This window comes from Sabethes cyaneus, chromosome 1, assembly GCF_943734655.1.
Source record: "Sabethes cyaneus chromosome 1, idSabCyanKW18_F2, whole genome shotgun sequence".
In the NCBI taxonomy this organism is placed as follows: Eukaryota; Metazoa; Arthropoda; class Insecta; order Diptera; family Culicidae; genus Sabethes; species Sabethes cyaneus.
This window is the reverse complement of record NC_071353.1, coordinates 14187781-14198304: the sequence shown is the minus strand read 5'-3', so window position 1 is coordinate 14198304 and position 10524 is coordinate 14187781. Positions and strand designations below refer to the sequence as shown.

At 41.2% G+C, this 10524-nt stretch overlaps 1 protein-coding gene across 1 annotated transcript in view; it reads right to left on the bottom strand.

Annotated features, from left to right (window-relative positions):
- Positions 1–2155: 2155 nt before the first annotated feature.
- LOC128733114 (N-acylneuraminate-9-phosphatase-like) overlaps positions 2156–10524 on the bottom strand; it is a 30404-nt gene continuing 22035 nt past the window's right edge. The window contains exons 2-3 of the mRNA XM_053826731.1: positions 3546–4028; positions 2156–2911 (exon numbers count right to left, since the gene is read on the bottom strand). Coding sequence (XP_053682706.1) covers positions 2555–2911; positions 3546–4028 — 840 coding nt within the window. The 3' untranslated portion in view covers positions 2156–2554. The remainder of the gene's footprint in view (positions 2912–3545; positions 4029–10524) is intronic.

The window sequence follows — 10524 nt, the reverse complement described above, 5'->3', positions numbered from 1 at the left end:
TTATTTTTTGAAAAACTGACCACGATAAAAAAATAGAGTGTAAACCATACACTCTAAACTACTTCTACTCAAATTTTCAAGAGAAAATGCCCAATGGGTCAGCGTTTCTTCCGTGGTGCAATTTGATGTGGGACACCATTTACTGTTTGGTTTAGCGTGATTTTGATTCGTTTTATTAAAATAGCTTCATCAATTCATGGAAATAACTCCGAAATTGGTTGAGGATACAATGTTACTACTTTGATGAACCTTGCGTATGTAGCATGTATACATGAAGAATCGTATTATTACATACATGGATACATCCTACTATCGCTACAAAGAAACTTACGTAGTTCTACGCCACCTATGCGGTCGTGTCTTGTGCACAACCCCTCTGATTTTTATCTTTCTATCCCGTTAATTTTAAGTTTAATGTTTTTCACGTTTTCCTCTGTGCTCTTTTCCGTTTTTCAGTGCTTATCAACTTATCAGAGCTCGATCCATGGAACAAATTTAAATTCCCGCTAGCATTTATGCACTGTCCCAAGATAGGTCTACAAAGTAAATGGAGCGCAGCACGACGTGGATGTTCGCGGTAGTCAACAGAAGTTTTAAACCATAAAGTCGCACCCGCCTCCCAACCCTCGAACCAAACAGCTAGTGCGCATTATTCATAACGGGCACCCGTCGCCAAACTCCAAAAACCGACCACTACCTACCAAGCGCCCCGCTGTCCCCGCAGCCTGCATAAATATATGCTTGCAACTACGTAATACGGTCGAATAACCAATCATGTCAACGTGAAGACGTCGAAACGTTTTTTTCTCGCTTCTGAATTTATAAAATTAACTAAAATTTTTAATATTTTGCTGCTGCCTTTCTTCAGCGGTTCACTTGACCTCTTCTCACCCTCTCCCTGGTTAGCTTTACTTGCATTTCCTTAGACCAATTTCGTGTTTTGTCTTAACCTAGAAATGAGGTCAGACATATAATTATTTTTTATAACCAGGCGTGAAGGAGAAAGAACGGAAGATGAGGTAAGCGTAAGTCATTAAAGCAACGCTTAAGCAGTTGTGTACCGTAAACTTTTATCTAAGCTGGGGAATCCGCGGGAACGTCAAAAAAACTTGACCCTTCTTTATCGACAAACTTCGTAGCCGGTTATTAGAGAGTACAGGGCAATAACGGGGCTACTGGAACGACCCTGCTGACTCTTGCTGCACCACCCAGCCGAGATTCGACCATACGACGAGTGGCTTGTTAGACCAGCATCGTATCATAAAGCTAACGGGCGACAAATTTGACTTGAATTCAAACTTGAATTTCAATTTATAAACTGGAATTAATTTTACACAATTAATTTACTTATCGCAAAAATAGTGACAGCTTACATTTAAAACTGCGGACTTTCGGGTTATAAAAATTAGCTTGTTTTACATAAAATTTTAAAGAGAAGGTGGGGCACATGCCCCAGTGTTTTCCAGCGTACGCACGCCAGTGAAAACCAAGCTGGCTTTCGAGACGGTTTTAAGATGAATCATATCTTTATTCTACGGCGGATCCAAGAAAAGTTCGAATCGCACAGCCTGCAGATTCAATATCTGTTTGTGGATGTCAAGACGGCGTACGATTCAGTTACGTGCAATTAGTTGTCCAGTGAACAATGGGAAGGACCACAGTCGTCATGCAGATGAACGGTTAGGATCCTACTTATGCGGTCGAAAATTTCGGGTACAATTCAATTCATGTCTTTTCTCCTTATTATCATACAAAACTGTGGGTATTTTCTAGATTTCTAAAGTTCAGGATTCAAATGCCAAAAAAATCAAACAACAGAGTGTCGTTGTGTCAATCTCCCCACATGACAGCACAATGTCGAATGCAGAGTATGATTGTGGGAGCTTTTAATACTAGCAACCAGGTTCGTTCCTACTATTTGTAATAATGAAATTAAAAACCTTTCCGTTAACCATACCGCCAAATCCTATAGTGTAGGTTAGGCTCATCTGTGTCTGAATTAACTTTTTATCTAATTTAAGGTATTAAGCTGGTGTGATTTGGTCGTTTCGGATATGTATACCTACCCGTTGAGATCAAAGGATTAATTTCGGCACAAATGTGAAGTTCCAATCAGTTAAATCAATGCAGCTATTATTCACATAGCGTTGTTCAGAGAATGATGTAAACAAATCTTCACAATGGTTGTTTCTTTCCGTTGATTAGCACTATTTAGTTGAGCTCGGTTACGGTGACAGTCTGGCCTGCCAGATTCTGCACCCACAGCTTATCGTGTGGGATAGAACTTATTAGGTTTTTTTACAGAGTACAAAACTAGCATGATATTGTATTCTAAATTCTTGCGTGTTTGCCTTGTAATCTCAGGTACTTCGATACTCGTTTCGAGGAGGGAAGTATGGTTTGGTTCCGGTTTGTTCTGTTCCATTGCTTGTCTGATATTTAACGCTTGTCAATGCATTTGGATCTACTATCCGCTTGCTTTTGTCGTCACTACTAGAGACCCATTCTACTACGTTCGGATAAGAGAAGAATATCCGCAAACCAATCTAGCGGCCTAATTACTTTCGGTGCTGCCATTACTATCACATGAATTACTGCTACAGCTGAACAGATCAGGAACATCCGGTAGGAAACGATTGTAGCTAGCCTCGCGGTTGCGAGTTGTCTTTGGTATAAACGAATCAGATCCACGCCTACCTTCTAACGGTCGTTGCTGCAACCGTTGCTGGTGCCCTCTAAAAAACGTGTCCGGTTGTTTCGGCAGAACGGCCGGCAGATCTAGCAGATTGTGGACAACACAATCCGGTCGAATGTGATCATCCAGGTCGGCAAGTGTTTTGTCATGCATCAGGCACAGATCCTTAGGTAGCGGTAACCAGATAGTGGCACCTAACTTGGATTCGACGCCACCCTTTAAAGGTAATTGCGGCCGCGGGGTGCAGTATCCAGGCCGGTGTACAGAAGCAGAGTTGAATAAAAACGATGCGACAGAAAGAAACGACACAAACGAGCGAGAATTACTAAAACATCACTACTTTCTAAAACTGGGGCGTATTATAAATGGTAACGGTTGAGAAGTATGATTCTTTGGAATATTGTCAAAAATACTTGAGAACTCTTCGGAAGATGCACAGATTATTTTGGATTCTTTTTTCATTTTGATTTTCATGGTATGATCTAGAAAATCCAACAGTTACGTTTGTGCATTTTCCAAACAAATCCTGCTCTTATTTTTGGATAAATACACTTTCTCAACACAAGAGCAAATCAACACTGACTTACCACCGTCGGCTATAAGGATCCACCGTACGAGTTCTGTGCGATCGCGATCGACTTTCCGGTCGCAGGATCCGATTTCTCTTGCCTATATTAGCCCTAACAAAGCAGTCGCTTTCGACTATCAAGGTGCGTTGCAATTAATCACAACTTTACATAGAAAATCAACAGATAATCATCCACTCGACCACTTTCGCTTATGTTCAGAGTGTATGAGTACGGTCACCACAGCACACGCTCATCGATCACACTTTAACTATACAACTCACCTGAACGTCAGTTTCCAGCTTATCACCAATCATGGCACATTCGTCCGGTCGCACTCCCAAATAATGGCATGCGGCATAAAAGATGTTCCGGTCTGGCTTGGCCCACGGCAGATCTGCGGAAATTAGAATACAATCGAAATAACGATTCAGAGCCAACCTGTCGATCTTTTCCCACTGCGCCGCCGAAGGCCCGTTGGAGATGATCCCCAGTAAGTAGTTCCGGCGAAGGGATTTAAGCATTGCGATGACCTCCGCTCCGGGCGCCAGATAGCGGGTGCGATACTCTAGCCATCGTGTGTACAGCTGGTGGGCGAGATGCTTATGGCCAACTGGCAGCGAATCCTCCCACAGCTGTGTACGCCACTGGGCCAGCGGCAGGTCCGGGTTGTCCGGGCACCGACGAAATGCGGTCAGATAGGTATTGCCGATATCGGTTGCCGTCTCGCGAGTTAGACCATGTTCCGTTTGCAGCAGGTCGGCTATCTGCAATGGTACGTAGGTACATGAGAAATGATGTTAATGCTGGGTCTCAACTTCGAAACTAGGCAAATACCTTTTTACACAATATGATGAGCAAAATCGAATTTGTTCATGAAAGAAACTTTGTCTACAAAGTTTTTTAAGGGTTTATTTGACAGCGTCGTTCGGCTCTAATTTGAGAATTGCAAGTTATAGCAGGCTCTGAATAGAAAAACTATTTGAGTCATATTTCTTAATAGGTAGGTAGCAAAGTACCTACACCTGATCGGCATGTTAAAACTACTGAATAGTAAAAAAGATCGTCTAACTGTCAATCACCATGCACATAGTTCTTCGAATACAGCTGTATATCTTGCGGTGGCCTAGTTCTATCATTCTCATCAGTACCTATCATCGGCACTTGACTTTAATAGCAGAAGTGTGACACCACGCGTATACACATACAAGACCCAAGCATCAACAGTGCAACAGAGAAAAACAAAAAGTAGGAAAACAGACATCGAACAACCGGGAAATGTTATTCTTAGACTCCGCAGAGCCGATGAAAAACAAAACAGAAAGAAAATGAGCGGAAAAGTCTTCTTAAAGCAGCTAAGACGACAGCAACGACGACGACGTCGTCGTCGTCGCCATAATCATCAGCGAATGTCGCATAATTTCATTCTTTTTTCTCATCTACTAAAGATTTACTTATCTTCTCTTAATTAGAACAAAGTTATAAAAAACCCTTGTCACTTTCCTTTTTCCAGCTCAAAAATATTCGGCAAAATAGCTTGCGCAATCAGCAATCCAAGAAAGGTTAAAACGACCCTTTCAAAATAATTGAGTCAGAAGTATTATTAGGAATTGATGGTATAATAAACAAATAATTGCAAAAAAAACGATAGAAAAAATCTTAGCACACCCCAAAAATAGATTCATGATTTACATCCTTATTTGTGTGCTTGTGTGACCATGCCCACTTGAAACCGCCTATGAGTGACGCATGTGAGATTTGTGTAGCAAAATATTTTTGCAGTTCATTCACTTTCCTCATCATCATCAGCCAGGTATCGAAATATGTGCAGTCGACATTAATTTCTGGCTTAGACTTAATGACAAATAAAATTCAAGCGTTACATTCTACAACCGGTGTGTCATTACTTTAAATTTAGTTTTTTTTTCTTTGGCATGAAAACTAATAAACTGAAGTTTCGCAATTTATGTTGTTAAAATTCCACTAAATTATTCAGCTCATCAATCCAATTTTCGCCTATAAACTTTCATAATTGCCACCTGACTGCGATGTGTTTTTTTTACATAAACCTACGTTTTACCGCAGGATGTCAATCTCAAATTTAGATTTAGGCAAGGGCCACGAAAAGCAGAAAGATTTTGAACGTTACTAGCTCTACCAGTTCTGAACGACTTTTAAAGGTTAGCATTCCTACCAATTTATCAAATATGTAACAGTTACAGCCGTAGCGTGCGGTTGGTCAGACTGGCCCCCGCCAAGGGCGCTCCCTTTTAGTGAAAGGATCAGTAAGGCATTAGCAATATCATATGCATTAAAATGGACTGATTTTATCAATTTTTCATCCAACAACCCTGTTACCTGATAGTGAATCCACCTATGCACCGCCAATCGTAGCAAAAGTTTGACAGCGTTATCAGTTGATTTGCATGTAGCAGCTGCGGCGAAAACAGTTAAACAACTACGTTCGATGCTTTGTTCTTACTGCCAGCTCCACCCCGGAGCGAAGAAATTGGACATCGTGAGGCACACACACCTTGTGGAGACAGGCATTCTCTCTCTCTCTTTTGGAGAAGCAAAAGCGTCAATCTGAAGCCTGGTTTTGGCCACCCGACGGTGCTGCGCAACCGTAAAGCGCAGTAAAAGCTGAAAAGGAAGACCGAGAGCAAAGCGGCCTCATCGTTCCGCGCCTGGGACCAGGAGGTCAGAGCATCCGGCCACACAGTAAAGAAGGGCATGGCCAAAATGAACATTTTTATGCAGAAGGGTCTCAGATCCGTGCACACTGCGTCAATTTACACTGCTTCATTCACGTTGCGTAAGCAGAATGAGACGAAATCGACGAGATTGGTGAAGACTTACGAAATGTAATATTGACAGCGAACAAAGCGTTGTTCACGATAATCTCGAGTACTGTAGAGTCGGAGGATAACGATGCAATCCCTCTCTTTTCTTGTGTACAAGGAACATTACTGATCCTTTACATAGAGTTACACTGCTGGATTGAAGCATTGAACAATATTGAAAGAGGTCTACCGAAAACAGTACAACATTTTTTTTCAGAATGCGAGATGGAATACCGTCAGGTTTGACCACTAATGAATGTTTCAATTTTCCGATGGCAGCTTCGATAATCCACAAGGTCAGCGTGAAAAAAGCAGACCCAGAGGCTCATAGCGACGCAGACTACCCAACGGATTCCGGGGTGAAGATGAGAACCTGTCCTGGCGATGGTAAAAGCCATGGCGGGTAGCTGTCGGCAGTGGAGATCTCTGATTGTGCCGGTGTGTAACAGCAGAGGTATTTTTTTCAACGAAGCAGGAAGACGATTAAAAACCTACACCAAAGAGGTTGCATTTATCACGAGAAACGATTACTTTGCGATCGTCGAGAGACAGATCTACAGGCAAGTCGTCTTCGTTTTTCTTAGAGTTGACAAATGACCAGAACTACTTCGGAGTTCCGCGAAGTAATCCTTCATTCGTAGAGTATAGAGTAAGGAGGGGTAAAAGTGCGATTCAATGATTTATCAGTGCGGATTCCGAGTAAATTGACTACATTGGCATGGACGGGTGAGTACTTTGACAGCTTAAATTTATCATAAACATTTGTTGTTTACGAATCATAGTTGCTGAGTTATGGGTAAAAGTTATTTTAGAACGGTTTTGATGTAATATTTCGTTGTACGGCAAATACGATATCAACAGGAGGATATTACTTATTGACAAATTGTAGCAGCGTTTTACATCACTCAGATATTTCTCTTGAAATTGTGGTGAGAAGAATTTACAAAATATATTTTGCTTTTCGATAATTTAATCAAACCCCGTCAATCGCCTTGCGGGGCAAAAGTTCGATTTATTGACGGGGTAAAAGTTCGATTCATGGATCGAGAATCTAACTCATTTTACTGACGGGACGATGACACTATGCAAGTCCTTGCGACTTGTAAGGTACTGCGCGCGACGCTTTTCGTCCGTCAGCGTTATAGTTATAGTCGTTATAGTCGCGATTCTCAACGGGGTTGTTCGGGGAAAGGTTCCGTTTCTATCACGGAGCGAAAAAATTCGTTTGTTTCAAACGAAATTTTTAGAACAACCTAAAAATATTTTTGTTTCAAAACGAAATTCTATTTGAATCAAGAAAATAGCAGTTTTGAATTAAAAGTAAAGTATTGTCAAATTGAGTTTTCGATGTAAATATTTTCATTTCAATCATACATATCAGTTTGAAACGAAATGAAATTTCTGTTTGTGGTGGTGCGATTCACGGACGAGGCAAAAATGTATAGCTTATATACAGCTTTTGGCACTATATTATTAGAAATGAAAGATCTGCAAAAAACTGTGCTCTACAGATGTTGGTCGAAGGAAAACAATGTTTTTCCGCTAAAAAACAAACGTTTAGGAAAGTTTCGATCTGTCGGAGGCTGCAATACACCAGCGCAAAATAGGAAAGGTGTAAATTGAGAATATTCCTTACCGAAACATACCGCAGATTGACGATAATATGGTTTTGTTAGCTACTGCTGTGCTAATTTCATGGATTCGAGCTTCGCACTTTTGCCCCGCGGTAATCGAACTTTTGCCCCGCTAGTGGGGTAAAAGTGCGAATCGGCACTTGATCAGAAGAATGAAGAATTTATTTTCAATAACACTATTATTCCAGATGATTTATAGTTGAATGTAAAGACATTGAGTAGCTGCATCACTATAAAATATATTTTGTTGTTGTTCTTCTTTATATCTCGCGAAAATTGATGACAACTTCAAACATCGCACTTATGCCCCGCCCTACTCTACTGTTTATACAGAAAAACGCTACGGGCACGGTTAAAGTATCACTTAGTGGCTTGGCAGTGTGATCTTTGAAATGCGCGCATAGCAGATGATCTTGCACGTTTCAACCAACGGAAATGCGCGTTTCCCCATGGAGCTGCTTGCGAGAAGGTCCGTGGGGGGAGACACAATCGGCGATCAAACTGTTCAAAGTGCAAATGAATTGATCAACAGCGGTGTCAACATCAAGAGAACCAAACAAAGATTGCCAGTCGACCTGCGCAATTCCCGTGCCTAAGCCATCAAAATCAGTTCCACGGAAATCTAAATCGTTGCCATCGATAACGGTCTCAAACACGACAGGATTCGGCAAACTGAATGTAAGATCAAGAGATCAACGATCGGCAACTAGAATGACTTTTGTCCACAGCTGCTCAAGTGTTTCGTAAATCGGGGTCGATGGAGCAACATGACCTCCACCAGTGGTTTAATAAAACTTTCATCCGGGGAACTGCCCATAATCCATCTTCGCGTACATTTTGCCGTCCATGAGAATGCATCCTTCGTACATCCTTCGAATGTAGCACCTAGGCTTTGCTTTGCTTTGTATAAGTATAGCTTCTGGATATAGATAGTAGACTAAACATAGATGAGCGAATATGAATTATTTGTATTCAAAACCTCCTTACGGTCGTTTGGTTGGCGTTGAATTTCTGGACGATATCATAATAATTCGACAGCTCTGGCCTCTGCGTTTGCTCTATGCAGCTTACGATTCATAGTTTCACTTCGAAGCTTGCTATGATCCTGCCGATTGAATTTGATCATGTCAAAGAGGGTGTCCAAAATTAATTTTCGGCTCGCAGCTTCCATCAATTATAACTTTTTTGAAACAAAAATAATCGTAACAAACTTTTTAGCATTGAAAGAGGAAACATTTAAAACAAACTGCTGTCAAAGCATTCCTGATGTGTAGTAGGCAGAAAAGATCATCTCCTTATTGGAGTCCCCTGCGCGATTCGAATGGGTCTACAGTCTACAGTAGCCATGATAAGCAGAGCCGTAGCGTGACATTGTAGCACTCTTGGCGGAAATTCAATTTGGCGCCCCCTCGTTTCCAAAGTCAGTGTTTCTTTCAAGTTTACTTTTTTTGTATTCGCTTCTTATCCAATACTTCGCTACACTTAACGTATGCATTGAAAAGCGAACTAATTTCAGATGGCGATGAAAAATGAACTACAAAAGGTACTAGGGTAGACGCTCCAGTAGTTGTGGTAGTACCTATAGTGGTGGAAACTCGAAATATTCCGTTATCTTTACAGACTTTGGTACAAGTTCAATAGGTATCGAAATACCAGTACCAGTATCATTTGGTAACTGTCAAACTTGTACCAAAATATGCAAAAATAACGGAATATTTCGGGTTTTTACCACAATAGGTACTACCACAACTACTGGAGCATCTATCCTACAATGCAACATTTTTCTTCTGAAATTATACGTTTATTAAGCCATCTAAAAAAATTATTTGACGCCATGGCGGATGAAAAGATAAACGCTGGCTTGTTATGGAACTCTTATGTAGCTTTGGCGATCAACTGCTTCTCTGTTTTGGCTACAAAATTATTTGAACTCCATTTGAACTTTATCCAAAAATTTCCTATTGGTCACAGTTAGGGGATGTTGACAGCCTTTCGGTAAAACGTTTACCTTAGCCGGTTCATTTTCTTTAGTGGCCTCTTAGCATGTTGAACCAAGACCATATTCAAAAGACCGCACGCTAATTCGCGTGATACTTCTTGATGAAGGCGGCAACTTCCCGTAGGCACTTTTTACTACATATCTCTTCGTTCCTCGCAAGCCCCGAAGAAAAAGCAGCGGCTTGGACACTCCTGGAAAAGTTCCTATGTTTTTCCAATATATAAAAAAGGGGATAAGCGCGACATAACAAACTACCGAGGTATCACTTCTTTATGTGCAGGATCGAAACTGTTGGAGATTATCGTTGGAGAGGTGCTGTTCAGTAAATTTAAGTCTTACATCTCGACAGAGCACCATGGCTTTTTTCCCAAAAGGTCAATTAATACAAACTTGCTTCAATTCTGTTCGTTTTACCTTCGCCAGTTAGAAGACGCAGCTCAAGTAGACACAATCTATACAGATCTTAAGGCTGCTTTTGACCGTATTGACCACCAAATATTGCTTCGGAAACTGGACCGTTTAGGGGCTTCTAATGGCTTCATCTGCTGGCTTCAAACTTACCTGACAAATCGACAACTCTCAGTTAAACTAGGTTCCACTGAGTCGTACTGCTTTTGCAATCAGTCTGAAATTCCACAAGGAAGTAACCTAGGACCACTACTGTTCATTATATTCTTTAATGACGTTCGTTCTGTGATCCCACCGGGCTGCAAGCTACTATATGCTGATGATCTAAAGATATTTCTCTCTGTACGATCTGTTGAGGACTGTAGGCTCTTGCAAGGTT